Source organism: Dermochelys coriacea, chromosome 16 (genome assembly GCF_009764565.3).
Source record: "Dermochelys coriacea isolate rDerCor1 chromosome 16, rDerCor1.pri.v4, whole genome shotgun sequence".
NCBI lineage: Eukaryota > Metazoa > Chordata > Testudines > Dermochelyidae > Dermochelys > Dermochelys coriacea.
Genome location: NC_050083.1, coordinates 16,374,391 through 16,395,969, shown reverse-complemented (window position 1 = coordinate 16,395,969; position 21,579 = coordinate 16,374,391). Strand labels below are relative to the sequence as shown.

The 21,579-nt window shown below is 38.3% G+C and overlaps 1 protein-coding gene across 6 annotated transcripts in view; it reads left to right on the top strand.

The window, feature by feature from the left end:
• The window catches only part of AK8 (adenylate kinase 8), a 115,683-nt gene that overhangs the window by 31,488 nt on the left and 62,616 nt on the right, over window positions 1-21,579 (top strand). For 5 of the 6 annotated variants that reach the window (XR_005289220.2, XM_043498806.1, XM_038374968.2 and 2 more), the window contains exons 6-10: window positions 10,775-10,856; window positions 12,232-12,303; window positions 13,404-13,604; window positions 17,148-17,279; window positions 21,054-21,143. Coding sequence is in view for 5 of the 6 variants with exons in the window: in XM_043498806.1 (XP_043354741.1) it covers window positions 10,775-10,856; window positions 12,232-12,303; window positions 13,404-13,604; window positions 17,148-17,279; window positions 21,054-21,143 (577 nt within the window). In the remaining variant the exon portion in view is untranslated. The remainder of the gene's footprint in view (window positions 1-10,774; window positions 10,857-12,231; window positions 12,304-13,403; window positions 13,605-17,147; window positions 17,280-21,053; window positions 21,144-21,579) is intronic. The other variant, XM_038374971.2, reaches the window with a different exon arrangement.

Sequence of the window (21,579 nt, the reverse complement as noted above, 5' to 3'; positions counted from 1 at the left end):
TGTTGTATCTTACTCCTTAAGTAATTCCATTCAAATCTAAAGAGAAGGCATCAAAGGAATAAACAAATCACAGTCTGTAAATTCCTATATGGGGAAAAATATTTAATAAAGCGCTTTTCAATCTAGCGGCTAAAGATATAACACAGTCCAATGACTGGAAGTTGAAGCTAGACAAGTTCAGACTGGAAAGAAGGCGTACATTTTTAACAGTGAGGGTAATTAACTACTGGAACAATTTATCAAGGGTCATTGTGAATTCTCCATGATTGGCAATTTTTAAATCAAAATCGGATGTTTTTCTAAAAGGTGTTCAAATAGAATTATTTTGGAGAAATTCTATGGCCTGTTATATGAGGTTAGACTAGATTATCAAAACGGTTGCTTCTTCCCTTGGAATCTGTGAATCTATTAAATTATTGCTACATATTTTATAAATAAAGTGGTTTAAAATACCTTAATATATATTTAGCTAAATATGTATTTACTAAGGAGACTGGAGTCATCCAAAAAATCAGGGTATGCTTTGTAACATTTCAATAAGATTTTTTTCCAAGTTACCGTGTATTCAAAAACCCTAAACAAATATATACCATAACTTTACAAAGGGAAATTCATAGACCAAGTACCTGATTCACCATTACATTAATCCAGATTTATGCCAGTGTAACTCCCTTGAAATCAATGGGGTTACAGTTGCATAAAACTGGAGTAGCATAATGATGAATCAGGCCCCAGATATCTAAATTACATCACCTATGATGAAAGGCACAACTTTATTAGTTCAAGCTGATGCTCCTTCCCTAAATCTAGCTGTTGTTTCCCCTTTGTATCCTCATGCTACAGTGGTATGAGTCCAGGACAGAAAAAACTATGGAATAGCTTTTCAGTTCATTATGTATGACTTCCCCTCCCCCTCCTTTTTTAAATGGCCTACTTTCTTTGCATTTTAGAATGTCATGGCACACTCTCCATCTCTCAGCCACTGGGAGATTTGAAACAATCATTTTGAATTGTTAGAAAGAAATTAGTAGAGAGATTGGGAAAAAAACCTAAATATCTGGGAAGTGGTTGTCAGTTTTCCTGTACAAAATACTGTATGCCTTAATCCATAATTTATCTGTTCATTTTGAATTTGCAAAGTAGAATTAAACTTACGCATTGCAAATCATTATGCTTGAATTATTTGGGTCTGCCTAGTTTCTCTTAGAGCTTTTTTTAAGATGATCTGCCTTATTTTTTTTTTTTTAATGGTGATAGATGTGTATCCCTTCAGGCCAAATATCTGGTGGTATTTACTGTATTTGCATAAATGTACTAAATACACTCTGGAATTAAGCCTTTCTGTGTAACTGTAGAATGTGTTTAAAAACACAACTATACAGTACACAGTCTTGTACAATTATGTGATATGTGGTTTAGTAACTGCTGAACTCAAGTGAAACCAATATTGTCAGCTGTGGGTATAATTGAAACCGAGCGGAATGGGGCAATAGAAACAACCAAAATTTTACATCGAGGTAGTGTTATGAGACTGTCAAAGATCTGTGACAATTCTATGGCAAGGAATGATTCAGTTTATTGTACTATTGTTGCCCTCACAATTGGAAATGAACATTTTAATATTTCTCTAGTTGGGTAAAATCAGCATGCTTATCATGTCCCTTAATAATAGTGACACAATTCTCACTTAGAAGGCAGGGAGTATGATCTAATGGATAGACCAGGAGACTGGGAAGTAAGACACCTGATGGCTATAAAGTGCTAGATGGAACTGCTTGCTTGTTCTCAGAGGCCAAACCCATTGAAATAAAAATAATTACAAAACACATCAAAGCCCAGAATGAAACCCAGGAGTTCTGACTGCTAACCACTAGACACACTGTCCTTGCATTATCAAAGAAAGGAGTGTCTATGCTAGGTTTTTATTTTTACTCAGATTTGCCACCATAACTACCACTGGTGCAACTCCACTGGTGGTGAAAGCAATGGGGTCGCTAGCGTAGACAAGGTTACAGGCTGCCACTAGCATTTTTAAAAGCATGTTTTTTAATCATGGTCAGACCAGACCAGACCTACTGAAATGATAGCTGCTAGTGCATTGTGTACACTAGTGCTTCCACTGTTGTCACCAGTAGTGGAGGTGATTGGTGGTAAAAATGGTGGGAAATTTTAGAGAAAGAAGATATGTGCAGACAAGGCCTTCAAAGCAGATTCTGTTTACTGGCGAATAATTCTTCAGTTTAGGAGTTTTTGGAAAGCACCAGAGTATTTCTAAACCTTCTGTAATGTACTCCCATCCCTCAAAGAAACCATATTCTCTCTGGCTGAAGCACACATGTTTTTAACAGCTAAATTTCTTACATGTTCATTGTGGTGCTATTGAGATAAGTGTTGACATTCTTCAATATGCAGACAAATTCCACTCTTCTCCAAAGGTCCTGTGCACACTACACTTTTTTGCCCCATATTTTCCACAGTTGCTAATGCTGTTTAAGCTCCACTGGTGGTGGCAATGATCGGAGTTTGAGTCAAGAAAAGGCACTTCCAGCTGCTGAAACATGTAAACTTGCTTTAAGTAGGACATCATGATGCTTAAAATGCCAGGAACTGCCTGGAACCCTGTCACTCCCATTGTTGTTACTGAACTGAAAAACTGAACCAGTGCTTGCAGTGATGAGACATTTGGGGCAATAAAAACTTACAGACATCTCCAAAAAAGCCAAGTTAAGCAAAAAGGGAGTGCTTGCTACTAGTTGAGTTAGATGTGAATAAGTTCACTGGGCTCTAGGAAGAATGTATAATGGTGCAGTAATCAACAGCCACTAAACGTAAAGATGTCCTCTTCTTGCGCATGCTTAATTTCCATGTGAAAGAGGATCAGTGCATTTTTATTACTCTTTTTAAGTGAAATCTAATACAATTAATATTGTGGACTGTAGATTTTTGAATTCTTTCTATAGATTTATGCTATATTGCTCATAACACAAGTCAGTATTTTATACTGAAGATGTTACTAGATTGCAGGAGCAGTGTGCTGGACTAACATAGTACCACCAGCTGTTTGTTTTATTTCTCCTTGTGGTGTCATTGGGCTGGCATTAATTGCACAGCTTTCATCCCACTGACAGTAGGAATACAGAATTTTTTGTGCCATTGTTTTGACACTCACAGGTTTATAGATGTCACAGGCATCCTCTAAGGAGTACAATTTTATTGATCAACAGCTCTGCTGAGACTGTATGTGTGTGTTCCTCTAATACAAATGTAGTTAGGACTGCAAGGGATCAGGCAGGTAGGTCTTACAGCATACACAGAAAACTTATTGCAAGCATTATGTTAGAACAAGGGACCTGTGAAGCTGATATGAGGATGTTTCATCTTACAGAGTTAGTACATGGTGTCTATAGCTCCACTGGCTAATTCTTGGTGCTGTTGGGATGTAATGTGTGGAATGAATTTATAGAACTGGAGAAGTCTAGTGTAGAGGTTGCTAGTGGTGAATTTGCACCCTTAGGCATGGCTTTCTGAGAGAGTGACAGTTGAACCTTATGCACCAGTCTCAGGATCATTTGGGAACTAAGCCTTTGCCAGTGATTAACTTGAGTAATTGGGGTATTTTACTTGTTGATACTAAGCAGTTCAGGAGAGTTGAAGAGGCTTTCATTGATGTGAAAGAAAAGATTGCTGGTGGTTGGGTGTAAAAAGTGATGAACTCACACTTGCATTGGCTACAGGATCTGTCTTTGGTTGTTGTTTGGTGGGTGAGATCATGTAATCAGTGGGACAAATCCTGCCTCCTGTTTCATCTGTGCAACCCCATGCAAGTTGATAGTGTACCGTGTTAGTGTAACAGAGGGGAGAATTTGGCCCATTAACATCAATTTATTTGTCTAAACAGGACACGGCTTCTTATTCAGTACTGAGGCTAGCAAAATGCTTTTTATGTGGGAAAAGAGTTTCCTTTCCAATAGAGAGATTGACAAAGTGTGATCTCCTCCAACCTCTAGTCCTCCTTGTGATGGGTTGCCCCCATTTCACCTTTGTCTGGGGTGCCACCTGATGTATTGGAGTATCCCTGAGGCTGCCTGTTCCACCAGCCTGGGCTTCCTTACACTATCCTGCTGAGTCAGGCCCTCAGGCCTTCTCCAGCACACACACACAGGTGCAGCTCCAGCTGCAGAAAGACACAGACATTGAAATCAGCACTGCATGGGAAAGCTTCGGCTAAGGAATTGCTCAGCACTCAAGTGCACACCCCCTCTGGAGTGTAAACCCCAAATTGTATTGTCGTGCGCTGCACAGAGAACTATACAGTGTAAGCTCATGAAATTCATTCCCTCCCTCAAGATTGAGGAAGATATGCACAGCTTTTTGCTCCCCAGTTATGAATTCCATAAACTGGTTTTAGAGAAAACAAAAATAAGTTTATTAGATTTTAAAAAGATAGATTTTAAGTGATTATAAAGGATAGCCAACAAATCAAAGCAGATTACTGAGCAAATAAAACAAACACACAAACTAAGCTTAATATACTAAAGAAACTGGTTACAGGTAGTAATTTCTCACCCTAAATGTTGTTTTAGGCATTTCTTTCATAGGCCAGACACCTTTTCCAGCCTGGGCTCAGCTCTTCTCCCTCCCCCACTTTTGTCCTTGTTTCTTAGATGTTTTCAGCAGTCATCCTGGGCAGGGATTCAGTGAAGAATGAAACCTGATTAACTCATTTCCCTGTCTTAAATAGGATTTACATATGGCGGGATTTACTTTGTCTTTCAGTGGGATTCCCACCCCTCTTAGTTGAAAATACTGGTATTCTATGATGGAGTCCAGTACCAGGTGACATAATCACATGCACCTGCAGTGTCAAATCAGCCACAAGTCTATGGACATTTTTAGCATTCCAGGAAGCTTCTCAGTAAGGTGGGAGATTAGCATCTTCAAAGTCCTATTGTTTTCCCCTATGGCCCATCCAGACTGATTGCATTCTGTCTTGTGGGCGTTTCCCAGGTACAAACACTTTTGTAATTGATACATAGACAATATTCCTAAATTCAGATACATAAATGATACATGCATACAAATAGGATAATCATATTCAGCAAATCATAATCTTTCCAATGATATCTCAAAAGACCCATCTTGCATAAAACACATCTGAGTTATGCCATATCCATAAAATGGAGATAACAGTATCTCTATGAAGAATATGGGGTGTAGTGTCACACTCCTAATACCAACAAATTGCAGGAATCAGCTTGTCAGTAGATACTTTCACATATACTGCCCTCCGCATAGTGATTATTGTGGCATCTTTGCTAGAGGTGTCCTCCCCGATTCCCTTTGGTCTTGTTCCCCCTAATTCACAGGGATGGAGGAAGAGGATGGGCCCAGTCAGAATAAATAAAGGAGTAGTTCACTGCAGAAAAGATTGTGCAATTGAAGCTTATAGAGTTGCCATCAAAAGGCCTGAGACAGTGCATTGTATTGGCAAGAGGTAGCTACGGTCATGGGAGAGTTTCAGTCAGCAAAGGTCATGCAGCCTACATCAGTCTGGATGCTCCTATTCTTGTAAGAATTATTATGTCACTTTTAAGTCTGTCTGCTTATCTCACTATTTATACTGCATTCCTTGCCACGCTATCTAACAGACTTGGGTCCACAGGGGACGGTATTCATTGATAATTTTTTGTTGTTTGGTTACCTCTCCTTTCTTTGGATGGGAGGGAAGGGCATATAATACATTTTTTAAAAAATCTGAATGTTGTGGAAAAACAATGGTGAAGACATTTTGTTCTGAAGGCAACAAGATTTGTGGTCTTTCTAATCTTTTGTGAGAGGGCATTCCAAAGCTGTGGGCCTGTGGCTGAGAATTCTTTCTCAAGTCTAATGTGATTGATGTTGCTTTTCTGCATTTCTTCACTCTTTGCCTTGTTCTAACCCTATCTGTGCAAATAGCTTTCTATTTTTGTAATGAGTTTTGAGGATGCTCAGGCCAAACCCTAACAAAAGAAAGCTGAGTGTCAGTGTAACTATTATTTGGGTGGAAGGTGTCAGTCACTGATAGGTTGATTGCAATACTGCACTGCAGCAAAGGACACCCTTGTTTGAGAGTGACCTTGGGTTTCGTCTGCTCCAGATTCCTTGAATTTGAAGGAGTTAGATGATATCTGTACAAATAGCTCATTGCTGCTGATTTACACAGTGAGATAGGTCTCCAAGGAGCACTTTACCTGACCTTAAGGCAAGAGCTGAATGCCGCATTTATCACTATCCTTAAGTTGGAGGGGATTTGAGGGTCCAGTTGTGGGGAGTAGATGATGGCCCCAGAATGAAGCATTATGGATTCCTCAGGATCTTAGCTTTTATTCACGGCTAGATGTAAGGATGTGCTGCCCATGCTTGGATGCCTGGAGGTTATTGTTATCAAGAAGAGAAAATAGATGGCTTCATAAAGAAACACATTCTTATTAAGTGAAGTTACTAATTACACTTTAATGATAGTCAGGAGGGCAGAAAAGACCAGTGTTTGCATAAAGCACGATAGGCATATATTTTAAGTCAGGTCTTGCTCTGCTGTATGTTGCTACCTCTTTCTTAGTTCCCAAGCCACACTCCCTTTTTACTGTCTTTTTTTTTTTTTTTTAATCTGTGACATCTGCTTGGAGCTTGTCCCTCCTGTGATACCATACAACTTGCAGCTGTTCAGACCTCCAGCTCTGAGCTGTGCATGGGGTGCCCTGAGCATACGGCCTTTTTGATGTGTGATAAAACAGAACCAAGCCACTGGGGGTATGGAGAGGGAATGCATCAGAATATCAATAAACCTGCTCTGAACAAAGCTACAACTCTGTGGTAGAATAGACATTTCACTGAAGTGTCAAGTAGATGGATAATATATTCTAATTAGGGAGTATTGGTACCTCAGAATTCAGAGACCTTGGAAATAAGATCCAAAAAGCTAACTATTTATATAGGGTTTATTTATTATGTATTTGTTTAGTGCCTTAAAATATATTTGTTACACGCAGCTATTCACTGAGCTATGATTTCTTACTTAAACTTTTAGCCATTAAATTGTATGCATCTGCTTTAAGGGACTTGGCATTTGTATAATTGTATGTGAATCTTATAAAGTGTGTTGCATCTTGTTAAAAAGATCATCCTCTATCTTTTGTTCATTGCCAAGTATTTGCTTTTGAGCTGTAATGCATCTAAACTGCCCTGGCACCAGAAACCTTGTAATATGTTGTTTAGTTTGGATTCCAAAGAATATTAAACTAGGAATGGAGATAGTGGGTCAGGTCCTCAAATGGTGTAAATTGGCATAGCTGTATTGATGTCGGAGGTGCTATGCTCATTTACATCATCTTAGGGTCTGGCTCACTGTGGGTACAGGACTCAGTTTCACATGTATGGCTGAACAGATTACATTTACAATGCCTAGGATCCTACCATACTGCTAAAACACTGTGGAACCTATTTCTGTTTTCTCTCCTCTGTAACTCTCAAGGGAAAAAATTGATTTTTTAGCACCTGTGTGACCTTTTTCAGCGGTTCATCCTAATTTGATAAAGCAAACACTGGGAGTGGCAAAATATGGCTTGCAGTTACCGGAATCTTTTTATTGCTCTCAGATAACTGCAGGATGGCATATTAGTGAAATCAGGCAAATTAGGGAATTTTAAGGTCTATCTATTTTCTTGTGTAATTATAATGCCCAGATTTCCTCCTACAAAAGTCACTGAGGTATGTTTAGCTGAAATAATTCTAAAATCTTTGTACCCCATAGTGATAGAGCTTCAGATTTATGTGGGAGATGACGATGATTGCTAGCTAATGCAATACAGTATTAAAATGTCTTTTTTCATACAAAGATATGTTCTTTCAGCTTCCTTATCACCTCAGAAAGTTATTGGGAGTACAGTGACAAGGACTTGTTCAGCTAAACAACTAACAGAGAGAAATTTAGACAAAGTTTAGCAGATTTTAGACTCCGGAGACATAAGAGAGGTAGATTTCAGATACTGCATCACATAGAAATTGAGTAATGCTGCAGCACTCCTGTGGTATTTCATAGATCTGTAAATGCTTCTTTTTTTAAGATGTTCAGTCCAACACTTATCTGGCTATAACAAGGACTTAAGGGAGCAAAAGGATTTTCTTTCTTTTGCTCTGTTGCTTCATTAGCTATGGGAAGTAGGTTTCCATTACTATGAGTTTTCCTGTATAATTTAAGAAATTAATGAAAGAGTGCATATTTTCTTCAGTGCTCATTGCTCTTTAGATTTGTTTAATTTCTCTTTTTTTTTTATCCATTGTGTTGCTTGGTATTCTTTTGAATATTTCAAAATTGTAGTGGTGGGTTTGTGCTGTTTGAGGGTATTTTTGCCTTGTTTTGTTTTGTTTTTGTTTTTTCAAGAAAGAAGACATTTGTTTGTATCCTTTTAGGTTTTTTAGATTGAAACTTTAAAAATAAATCACGAGTAGAATATGTAAGTGTCCATTTTACTGGTGGGTTATTAGTACGTGTCATTTTCTGACACATTCAACACTGCAAATGGTCAGTTTCTTTTCTCCCAAACATCCACAGCAGAACACATCTTATACTCTAGGTCATTCAGATGCTTTTCTCCCTGCTGGATGAAATTCATTTTTGGTACTGAGGACCAAAACAAGGTCCCATTTGGAGGCAAAACTTTATGTGTGCAGGCAAAGGGGCATCACATCTGTATTGTAGAGGTGTGGACTGCCCTCTGCAGAAAGCTGGAGTAACCACTTTAGAAGGACTGCATTGCAACGCCATGGTCTGCCTGCTTAATGTGTAATGGGGATGTGTAAATGTTATATCTCCTTAATGCCTGCTTAATGGTTCACATCAAATCTGATTTCTTGGGCTTTGGGTGGATGTGGGTGTGAATTCTACCCTAAATAAAGGAGAAAGGATGATATTGCAGCTAAAGCACAGGACAAGAAGTGAAGAGATCTGGTTCCTGTTAACTCCTCTGATTCTCTGTTTGAACTTGAGCAAGTCACTTCACTGCTCTGTTCCTCAGTTTTCCTTTCTGGTAAATTGGGATAATAATTTGATCTGTCTGATTTTACTGTCCAAGCTGAGTGCTAATAGTTCAAGTGGTGAAAAGTAAATTTGATTTAAGAAATTATTTCAGTTGTAATAAATTGAGATGATGGTGTTAACATGTGAAATTATTTTTTAATATCTGTTGCTAATTTTTGATGGTGTCTCTTTAAGTTTAATTTATATTATTTATAATACTATGTGAACTTAATGAATCATACAATGAGTGAGGAGGAAGATGGTATATAATCTTCAATAGGAATTGGAAGTGCAGTCAACTGAAAGATGGCTTTATTTGCAGTTTCTCATGTACCAAAATCTTCCATAAAAAATATTTTTTTTAAAACTATCCAAAATTAGGAAAAAAGTTAATCACATAAATGATCTAAAATATGGCAAAATATAAATAAATCTGGATAAATTCATTTGCATTTAGCCAGTCCCCAGCTGACTGCACCCTAACTTTATGTATCCTATAGAAATGTTAAGAGATCAGCTTTCTAGAAAAAATATGAACTACCAGGCAATAAGAACTAGGCATTTAAAGCCAGACCTTGGCCCATGCTATGACCCCTTTGTACAGCTCTGCTGGCATAAAGGGGCCATAAAGCTGCCCTAAAATGACATCTGAAGATTCCCCCCAGCAAAGAGGAATTCCAGACTGGTTTACAGCTAGTCTGTTCTAACCTCTAAAATCCACCCCCACCCCCAAATAGGGGTTATGTCGGGCAGTGTGCTTGGAAAGAACATGGTATACCCCAAATATCCCCACCTGTCATTTACACCATAAACTAGAGCAGTGTTGAGGCTGCTCTGACACATGCAGAATATGAACTGCCCCCCAGCTGCCTCTCCACCTTCTCATGTCCTCTGTTGAGCATATCTCAGTCAGATCCAAGGATCCAGGCTTTATCCAGATAAATATTAAAGAGGTAATAACATGATGTAACTAGCAGTATTACCAAGGGCTCAATCCTGGGGGAGGTGTGTGTGTGTGCTATGTCCTTAAATCCCATTGATTTGAATGGACTGAGAATCAACTGCTCTTGACACCTTACAGAATTGGGTCTTCAGTGATCTGTAGAGGCAATTAAATCTTTTTGACACTCAAAAATCTCAAAAGTGCCCAGTACTGAAACTATCGAGCTTTCAAAACATCAAACTTATAACTACCTCCACTCACTGGATATGATTATGATATTCCATAGATGAGCTCAGTGTTGGAAGAGTCTTCATCAGTCATTCATTTAAGAGGTTTATATGGATTGTACTAAACAATTTCTTGGATGAGTACTCTGAATATGTTCATTATCCAAATCCTCCCCTTGTTTTAGGGTCAGTATAAGATTATGATCCTAAATCTCTTCTAAAAATATTTCATAGGTTGAACTTGTCCTCTAGGAAAGAATGAAATGAGGTTACAATTGTTTTTGTCTGAGCAGGTGAGATAACTCTGTGTTTCAAAGAGGTAGAAGGAGATTCAAATGTTAACTGATATTTTAGTCTGGGAAATGGGTACATTTTCTGGAAACATTTGGGAAGCCCTGGTCTAAATGCATGACTTATACCTGATTTACACTGATGTGAGATCAGAATCAGATAGTCTGTGTTCAACAAATGGGATTTTTAGTCCTAGGATTTAATTGTTAAGATTCCCTCTGTTTAGATCAATAATTCTTTCATGTTTTTGTGCAATAGGGTTGGATTTTGGAAGGTTTTCCTGAAAACCGGGACCAAGCATGGATGCTGCAATTAGCTGGCATCACTCCGAGACATGTTGGTAAGAAATACAAGATTGTTTGTGTGCCAGAGGCAAAAGCCATTACTGACCTAAACAAAAACACCTTAAAATGTTAAAACCAGTATTTCTTAAATGCATATAACATGCCCAAGAGATCAGAGCAAACCAGAAACAGTCACTGGACTGGAGAAAATGGCTAAATGGGCGCCCCTCTGCCCCAAACTTTGGGGCAGTCTGTTGAATTATTTACCCCACCTTACCTAGATGAACCTTTGTCATCTTACCACTTCAGAGCCCACTACCTTCCTCTAGTCCAGAAAATTCAAGCCTCTTCTAGCAAGTGACTGCAAACAGCTGTGCCTCTCCGCCTCTCCATTGAGTCCAAACCTCCTCTGATCTCAGGATCCAAATCTCAAGGATTCTGCTTTAATTGATTCCTGGGAGCAAAAAGGATCTAAAAGAGCCCCCAAGTCATTCCCTCTGTATGATAGAATAATAAATACAATTTACTCAATACATACAAAATGAAATGGAAACACCCAGGCCTTAAGCCTGACCTTTCATGCCACAGGTGGAATCTTGGGTAAGTCAAAGCAAAGATAATTCTATAGTGGCAGGGCCTTGAAGGACAAGACCCTAGCACCTGCCCTGCCCACCTTGGGACTGTCTGCATTTCCAAGTCATTATTAGATAGGGCCCTATCCAAAATGCATGAGAAAAATGAAAATTGTGGTGGGGGTGGGGCTGGGGCTGGTGAAAATGATTTAAAAACTGTACAGCTCAACTCAACAGCCCCAGTTGTAGTCAGCAGAGACAAGATAATTTGCTACTTGGGATTTGATCACAATTCCGCTGTTAGTAAAAGAATTCAGAATCACTATGATAGTGTTTAGAAAAGTATGTTTATTGGATAATACTTGTATGTATTACATTTTGTTTAAAAGGTCATTTCTGAAGGTAGCTAACAATATTGAAGGTCAAATTCTTTCCTCACTTTTATCTGTTTAACCAAGAGCAAATAGCACCCTTAATTAGAATATAAATGAAGAAGAACCTTGCAAGATCAAATGCACATGCCTAAATTAGTTGAATTTAGTAAGTGAATGACCATAAAAGAAGCAAGATTATTGCATCACAGAATGTATTAAATTGAGCCTTGTATTTATCACAATATATTTCTTCCTAAAAGTGCCACCTGACTGATAGTTTTGGCCAAAATTTTCCCCCAAAATAAAATGTTCATAGGTAAAATACAGGCAAATAAGGAAAAATGCTATAAATGGGGAAGATGGCTAAATGTACATGAACTGCATCAATCCATCCTTACTTGCAGAGCACACTTGGAAGCATTTCCAAGAAATGAAATCAGTAACTAACTGAAAATGCATTTCTATTCTGTTTCTTCTATGCTTAGTCGTGCTGTATGCTCCAGACACAGTGCTTATTGAGAGGAACCTTGGGAAAAGGATTGATCCATCCACAAAAGGTGTAGTATGCTTTTGTTACTGATCCCATCAGGAGAACATTTTTGTGTCAACCCAAGAGACACTGAAGTGTTGATGCTTTTAAAGTTGATTTTTTACTGCTGTCCCTTTATGATGTTAGTAGGCAATGTAATTCTGAATCAGATGTTGTTTTAAATTCAACTTGTATCATTTTCTGCACCAATTTAGTGGGGAAAGTATTTGTAAAGACTTGTTTTGTGGCAAGCAGCACTGCTCTATTACAGCACAGGTCACCCTAATGTGTAGTCACACCATAAGAATTTTACTGTTTACCATGGCATCTTTGATAGACCTTGAATGTCTGCCTCTCCATAAAAGGCAATAACACCTTTGGATAACCTCCACTGTGTGTGATGCCAAGTGAGAGAGCCAACAGGAAATGGCAGTGTTGCAGATGGCACTCTTTGGGTGTTCCACAGGAACCCATGTCAGTTGTTTCAGGAGTAGCACTGGGAGGACATGCTGAATTAAAGAGATGGCTTTTATTTGCTTTTCTACAAAGGCCTTGGGTAAAGTTCAGGGTAGGAGCCAGGAAATCTAAGTCCGGTTCCCAGCTCCTGCCACAGACTTCTCGTGTAACCATGGGCAACCATTCTGCACCTTCATCTCCCCATTTGGAAAACAGGGATAATATCCTACCTTACAACTGTGCTATAAGAATCAATATTTTAATGCTTAAAAAGTGTTTAGAGATCATTAGGTGGAATGTGCTAGGGAAGTGCAAAGTATTATTTGTATTCTTAATTAAAGGCTTGATGGTACCAGATAGGCATAGATCTGTTTTGGAGATCCCAGTGTGTAGTGGTAGCGGGCACACTGCTGCACCCCACTAAGGGACACAAACATACCTACCCCCCACTGTCACATGGCTGGCTAGTTCTCTCTGCCACTATCTGTCTTCTTTGTGGAGCTATGCAGTAGTAGTTAGGAAGGAATCACTATGCTTCCACTCTCCTTATGCCCCAACCTAAGGTCTTGGTACAATCTAGACCTTGATTATGATGAGGAACCTTTTTGCAAACTGAACAAGTTCTATCAAATTCTTTTTCGTAATGGGTCCTAATTACTGTTTAACTTCTAGAGGTGTACCATACCACCTTTGACTGGCCAAGCGACCCTCTGGTGCAATGGCGTTTGGTGGAGGCGGAAGGCATATCTGAACAGGAGACTGCAAAGCACCTGCTGGAATATCATAGAAACTTTCCCAGAGTTTTCCAGATCTATCAGCAAATATCAAAATCGATCAATGCCGACCAACCTTGTGCAGATGTATTCTCCCAGGGTAAATATCGATTATGTACAGTTAGAAGGAAATTTGATAGCTGACAAATTCTCATCTGAAAGATTTCAGAGAGGTAGCTGTGTTAGTCTGTATCAGCAAAAACAACAAGGAGTCCTTTTGGCACCTTAGAGACTAACAAATGTATTTGGACATAAGCTTCCATGGACTTTAGCCAGTGGGTTTTAGCCCATGAAAGCTTATGCTCTAATAAATTTGTTAGTCTCTAAGGTGCCACAAGGTCTCCTTGTTGTTTTTTCATCTGAAAGAGTGATTCCCAAACTTTAGATAGGTTTCAGAGTAGCAGCCGTGTTAATCTATATCTGTAAAAAGAAAAGGAGTACTTGTGGCACCTTAGAGACTAACAAATTTATTAGAGCCTAAGCTTTCGTGAGCTACAGCTCACTTCATCGGTGTAGCTCACGAAAGCTTATGCTCTAATAAATTTGTTAGTCTCTAAGGTGCCACAAGTACTCCCAAACTTTAGAGACAACTGTGCCGAGTTATAGGACTAAGATCTCACCTGTATCAGTCAATGTTGATTTGCCTCTAATTTGATTGTGTTCCCTGTAACCTGCTGAGCTTGGGCTGTTCCAGACAACTTCTTTGCTGGTTAGAACAGGCATGGTTGAATGGGAGGTCATCTTGATTCTTTTCAGAGTAGCAGCCGTGTTAGTCTGTATTCGCAAAAAGAAAAGGAGTACTTGTAGCACCTTAGAGACTAACAAATTTATTTGAGCATAAGCTTTCGTGAGCTACAGCTCACTTTCATCTTGATTCTGTAACCCTTACTCACAATGAATAGCAATTCCTCATAAGAGTAGTTCCACTGGGGATGCAATGTGAGTAAGGGTTACAGAATCATTTCCTAAGTGATGGGGAAGCCTAGAGCTGCAGTTATAAAAGCCTGCAGTATCAATATTGCTACACATACTGGAACCACTGCTAGTCTTCTGTACAGGTACTACCTGCACAAGTCTATTAACAAGTAGTAGTCGTTCAAGGCAGGTTGTATTTCATTATATAAAAGTTGCCTGCACTGAAAGGTTTGCTATGTGGTAATGCTTTGTTTGCTTTTGTTCAACTTTACTTTGATGCATTCTGATATTGCATGTTGATTCTTCATGAAAAAATGAGGAAACTGTCGGGAAGACCAAGTGATAATGTACTTTGTATCTGTCAGCCTGTTGATGGTCTATTATAACCCTGTAATTTTGCATCTCAAAAAGGTCTTTTTTTAATGACAAGTGCTGCACTTTTAAGATAAACAACTAGGAAGTTTATATTCAGAATTTACACATTAATTACCTCTAAATTACTTAATTAAATTTAAAAGTTCATATCATAATTCATAAATAATTCATGCCTTGAATTGTAAATAAAAATTTGAGTGCCTGAATATTAATTATTATTAATTAATAATGTAGTGAGATAAATTGAAAACTGGAATGAAAAAAAAATCCTCTCTAGATCTTTTTCTGCAGTGCATCAAGCAGCCAGATATTTTTTAAAGGAATAATTAGATGTGGAGACTGTCTGGGGGATCATTACTCCTAATTAACTTGGTTATTTACTGCAAATTAAGCATCATTTGTAAGCAGGATGGTTTGCCAATAATGTTTGTGCTTTTGGATACCCTGGTTGTGGAAAGTGCTTAGAATAACTAGAACCCTCCTTGGTTAGCTGACATTTGTTTTTGGATAAATAATGTGATAGGTTATGATTTTCAAGATTTGTATGTTTAATTTTTATGTTTAATGACAGATGTGGGTGAGAAAGGGAGTCAAGAAATTGCAATTTCATTACATTTTTAGGTACTGAGGGTCTGGTTCTGATCCCACACCAATTAAACACCAGTGCAACTCCAATGACTTAATTGGAATTGCTCCTGATTTATTCTGGTGTGAGATCAGACTCACATCCAATATATTCAGTGATCTCAGCTGTACAGCATTCACCACGGTTTGGGAGCAAGGACTGTATCCCATGCACTTGCAGTATGATTCAAGTGCTCCTTAGTAACTACTCCCAGTTCAGGAGCTAGAAATGTCAGAACTGGAATGTGCTATTCTGACTTTTTTCTACAGTAGGAGGTACAAGGATCTGGAAATCAGACACAAAGGGGGATCATTAAACAAGTATACGTTAGTGTCTCAAAAACATGTAAAATGCTAGATTAAACACCAATCCCCTAATGTGCCAAATGGAGTGAAGAAGAACTTATTTAAAATACGGGATTACTCTTAAAGGGAAAATCAGTGTCTAAGATTTGGATTCTTGTACCCATTTTATTAGACTATTATAGTATGTATCATAGAGAGTCCATTGCATCTTCATAGACTCTATTTGAATTTAAGGTTGTCTGAACTGAAATAGTCATTCAGACATTCAGTTGTGTCTTCCATAGAACATACGGTATTGTGTAACATGGGAAATTTAGAGTCTTGCTTAAATGTTTCTATTTCTCTTTAGAGAGACAAGGTAGGACAGGTAATATCTTACCTCTCTTATATCCTGGGACCAAGATGGCTACAACAACACTGTATATCTACTTCTTCTTGTTCATAAAGGGCCTGATCCTGAAAGGAGTATGGGAGTTGAGGGTCTCAACACGTTGGCAGACTGTGTTCCAAATATTCTGATGATAAAATATCTTCATTATCAAGCTAAACCTTACTGTACCTTTTTGCAGACCTATCTTATCAACTTTTCTTCTAGGATTGCCGCAAAGATGGGATCACTGTAATGCAGCAATTTGAATTATTCTTTACAAGGTCTATGGTCTTTTCAGAGTTCCCAGGAGTTGGGCCCCTAGACTGATATAAAATTAATAGTTTCCTACCCAATACAAAGCAAGATCAGCAAAAATTAAGCGGTGCCCAACAGGGTGAGTGGAGCTGGGCTGAGAACATCAGGTTGGTCTTTATCCTTCATGCAAAAATATGTGTACAAGAATAAAATCACATGTAATTTATATGTCATCAGTGCTACATTGTGTTATGACTTACTAGTGCCACAAAATTTAAAACATACTAAATGGGGGGCATTAATCACATATGAAGCTGGGGAAATGTCCATGACAAATGACATCCTGCATCTTTCATAATTACCATATCTATTTGTTTAGAACACTACCATAACTATTAAATGTAATGATATCCCCCTGCAGCTTGCATGGTAAGTATATAAAAAGCAAAGCTGGTTTCTGTTAAAAATTGCATGTAAAGTGCAGCTAGTAATTGAATCTCTCCTTTAAAGTGCTTTGAGATCCACTGATGAAGGCACAATATGAGTGCTAAGTATAATTTAGCTATACTAGGATTCCTAAAACTGCCTATCACCATAGTATGGTAAGTTACAGATAGAGTATTTCAATTATGTTAGAGCCCTGATCTCAATTCATGTAATACAAATAAATGATGATGATGTCATAGGTATAAATAAATACATTCATCAATTATTGTTTCTGTTAAGAAAGCAAAAGTAAATGGATTTTAACTCTTTTTATCGGCATCTAACTTTCTTATCCTTCTGTTATCTTTCTAGCTCTGACCTATGTCCAAACCTGGTGCCGATCAGCTGCCCCCTTACACCACGGATTCTGTTTTGTGGACCCCCCAGGCAGTGGGAAGAGCCTACAGGCAGCACTAATAGCTCAGAAATACAGCATTGTCAACAGTAAGTTCTCAGTAAATATGCACTTTGCTCCATTCCCTCTTTCTCTCCTTTTGATCATTTATCTTTTGCTGTCTTTCTTTCTTACTCGCTCGTAAAATTTCCCTGTTAGTCCATCACTGTGGATGTCAAACTTTTTGCGGGGGGGCTTGAAAATCTTGCAATAAAAAAATATTAACCAATAAAAACATATATCCTGTGCCAAACTAGCGCCAACATTTTTTTTAGTCATCATTTTTTATACCCTTTAGATCAGTAGTTTTTCATGTGTTATACACCAGAGGTACTCCTGTGAATAGTCTGTAGTGCTCTGAATTCTCCATTGCATCAGTGGTCTTGCATAATGACTTTGCACTTTCACATGTCTACTCAGTATTGTGAGGCTTTTAAAAGAAAAGTGGTTCTGAAATGGGAAGAAGACTCTTAGTGTCTTATTATGTGTAATAATGGTGTAATATTATGTAATACTGGAAAAACCGCAGATATTTTGGAATTGTGATGTAAAATAGCATAGCTGATCAGCTCTTCTCCTTCAAGTAATATTTAAGCAGATTTCATTAGTGTGCTTTAAACACACAAAACTCTACAATAATAACCAGAAATAATAACTTTTAGGGAAAAAAGACAGCAGTAGGCCTGATCCTGCCTCCTATATTGATGTGACGAGTCCTATGGACTTAATTGAACTCTTGCTGAAGTCAACGGAAAGAATTCAATGAGAACTGGATCAGGCCCTCCGCAAAGCAATCCTGTGAGATTACTCTTGTGAATAAGAATTGAATGATCTTACCTGTGTTATTACAGATCAGAAAATGTCATTAAAAATGTTGATGAAAACAAAAGAACACGTTTGTCTACAATGTTGTGGAAAATTTTGGCTTTTTGTCAAAAAACAAACAAACCAAAATTTTAGACAGAAAACAAATAATTTTTAGATTTTGATTTTTTTGACAAAAAACTTAAACTGTTCTGTAGAAGGCAGACACCTTTTGCAAAAAAAAAAAAAATTTGTTGAAAAACCCACTTTTCTGTCAAAACTGTTTCGACAGAAAATTTTTGACCAGCCCTACATTTACACTAGTCCTAGTCATGGCCCAATCCTGTAAGTGCTACGTGCTCAGAACCTGCAATGAGTTCAGTTTGAGATCCCAGGATGGATTGCAAGAGTGAGCTCATAGGTTCCTTAAGCTCATTGCCATTAAAGGAAAACATTTTCAGTCCAGGTCTTTAGCAGGTATAAATTGGTATAGCTCCACTGAAGTCATGAAGCTATGTTTAAATTATACCAGTTGGGGATCTGGCCCCTGTATTTTTTATTTTGAACAGTTATCATTTTACTTAAGTGCTTCTGAAAATACACTACAAATAATTAACAAACATTATCTAATAAAGTTAAAAAGATAAGAATCCTTATTTTTAAATCTGTATAATTAAAAAAATTAAATCTGCAGTAAAACCTTACTGTACCTTGAAGTATGTTAATTCCATTATGTTACTTTATCTTTATTTTTTAAAATATTTTATTAATTTTAACAAAACCTTTTCCTTTAATGCAGTAATGACTGTCATTTGACTAATCAAAAATAAAATTGGTTGGTTACACTTTTTCTTTAAATTCTTCATATTTTGTATATTTCTGTACACTTTTCTGAACTTTTTAAGAATAGACAGAAGTTTGATTTAATATTTTAATATTTCATCTAGATATACAATTTGCATTTTATTTTCCATAAAACAGGCCCAGCATTATGTACTGAAAGACCATGCCATAGTGCAGGGGTCGGCAGCCTTTCAGAAGTGGTGTGCTGTGTCTTCATTTATTGACTCTAATTTAAGGTTTCACGTGCCAGTAATACATTTTAATGTTTTTAGAAAGTCTCTTTCTATAAGTCTATAATACATAACTAAACTATTGTTGTATGTAAAGTAAATAAGGTTTTTAAATTGTTTAAGAAAAAGCTTAATTTAAAATTAAATTAAAATGCAGATCTTATTAGTTTAGTGTGATCCTTGCCCTTGCTTTTCCTTGATGAGTTTTCCAATATCTGGCACGTATTTGGATACTTTAAGCTGCACACAGGCTTCTGAGTGATCAGTTGTTAACCGGCTCCGAGAGGGACAGAGGACAGATTTCATGTGTGAAAATACCTGTTCAACACAGGTATGTCGATCCAAATTCTGAAAGCATTGCAAACACAATTTTCTTCAAACAGTTAAATTTCACTGGCAGGGACGTCCAGCAGGTCAGAATAGAAGCCTCATGATCTCTCTCGGTAGCTTCAAGTGCACTCCGCAGATCTCCAATTTTTGATGCCTACAATTCTTAGCATTTTAACTGAATGAGCTGCATTTCGAAATCTTCAGCACCCATCCACTGAAATAAATCGCTTTCGTTGAACTTTTCAGGTTTAATCAGAAAAGAAAGCATTGGGTCAAATTGCTGGAAATCTTGAAATCTGTCAGAAAATTCTGATTCCAGTTCTTGCATGTAGATTCTAATCTCAACGTCAAATGCAGTGCGCTGTTCCACGTGGTGTGATAGTGATGTAAGCAGCAAATCAAGACTTAAAAATATCCCAGCACAGTGGCGCTGGAACAATTTTTAAGGTGGGGGTGCTGAGCTGTGCTCCCTCTTTCCCCTGTCTGCACCCCCTCACTGCCCAGGCTGGGCCAGTGACCCCATGCCAACAGCAGAGCCCCCTTGGTTGGGACCTGGGGCCAACAGCGGGCTGAGTGGGGCCGGTGGAGGGAACCCTGGCTGGCAGGGGGCTGGCGGCCAGTACCCCAGGCCGGCTGCGGAGCCCCCAGGACTGGTGGCCAGGACCTGGGGCCAGCAGCGGGCTGAGCAGGGCCGGTTGCCGGAACCCCAACTGGCAAGGGTCCGGCAGCTGGTACCCCAGGCCAGCAGTGGAGCCCCCGGGACCGGTGGCCAGGACCCGGGCAGTGTGAGTGCCACTGAAAATCAGCTCATGTGCCGCCTTTAGCATGCGTGCCATAGGTTGCCTACCCTGCCATAGTGATACAAAGGGATTGTTATCTAGTATTTAGCACAGATGATTGGGAGTCAGGAGTTTGTGTGACATTATACAAATCAGAACCTCTCCATGCCTTAGCTTACCCCTCTGTAAAATGAGGATAATACTTACCTAACTCGCGTAGGGATAACGAGGCTTAATTCATTTGCTGGGATGAAATGTGCCATACAGGTACAAAGTATTGTTATTTAATATGCAGTGGTCCTGATCTGGTACCTGAATTCTAAATTTCATGATGTTCTACTTATTTGAACTTTGAACCATCATATTGCATTAGCACAGTTTCATGAACATAATTCTTACATGATTGTTAAATGATCCAAGGGGCCACTTTCTTGAACTGCATATTATCGAGTACCTCCAGCAGAGCTGTTCAGATGCTGTTCACAAGTGTAACTTTATTCAGTAATTATAAGTTTATAAAAAGTGAAAACCCCACCAGCTATCCCTTGAGTTATTATTTTAGTAACGTATTTGATTAGTATCTTTCTCTCTGCCTCCGTTTTTAATATGTTCCTTGTCAAATGTATTCTTTTTTATTCAGTATTCTCCCTTGCTCGATCTCTTTGCTTTTTGGTTTGCCTGGCCAAAAAAAAACCAACCCGAAAATCCAAAAAATCCCACAACTTTTATTTTATTCAGTGACCTTTTTCCAATATGCAGCTTCTTGGGTTTTTTCCCTTTCTTGCTTGCTTCCTTTTTAAAATTAACCTTGTGTCTTTTTGTTCCTCCTTCCTCTCAGTTTGCTGCGGGCAACTGCTAAAGGAAGCTGTTGCAGACAAGACAAAACTTGGAGAACTCATTAAGCCTTATTTTGACAGCGGATGGCCAGGTAGGCATGTTTGTTGTCTTACTGCATGGTAGTTACAAGTTCGTGGGAGAAAATAATCTGTGAAAGAAATTCATACAGCCACTGGTGTAAATATGAAGTTACTTCATTGATGCAGTTTAGTTATTCCAGGTTTACAATGGAGTGTAACTGAGATCAGAATTTTCAGTTGGTAAATCTCTTCAGGGTAACTGAGACTGAATACCTATGTGAATGAAGCCCAGACTCTTTACTTCCAGATCCCATATTTGAATTGTCCCTGAATTAAAATTAGGAATCCGGCATTGTTTTTTTATCATTGGTAGTTTGTAAAACACAGCAACCTTTTGATTTTCATTTGAAGCATGCTCTGATGGAGATTGTCTGTCTGGTTTGACACAAGTATTTTAACTTACGAGAAATGCTACTGCAAGAATTGTCCCATAGGATTTTTTGGTGA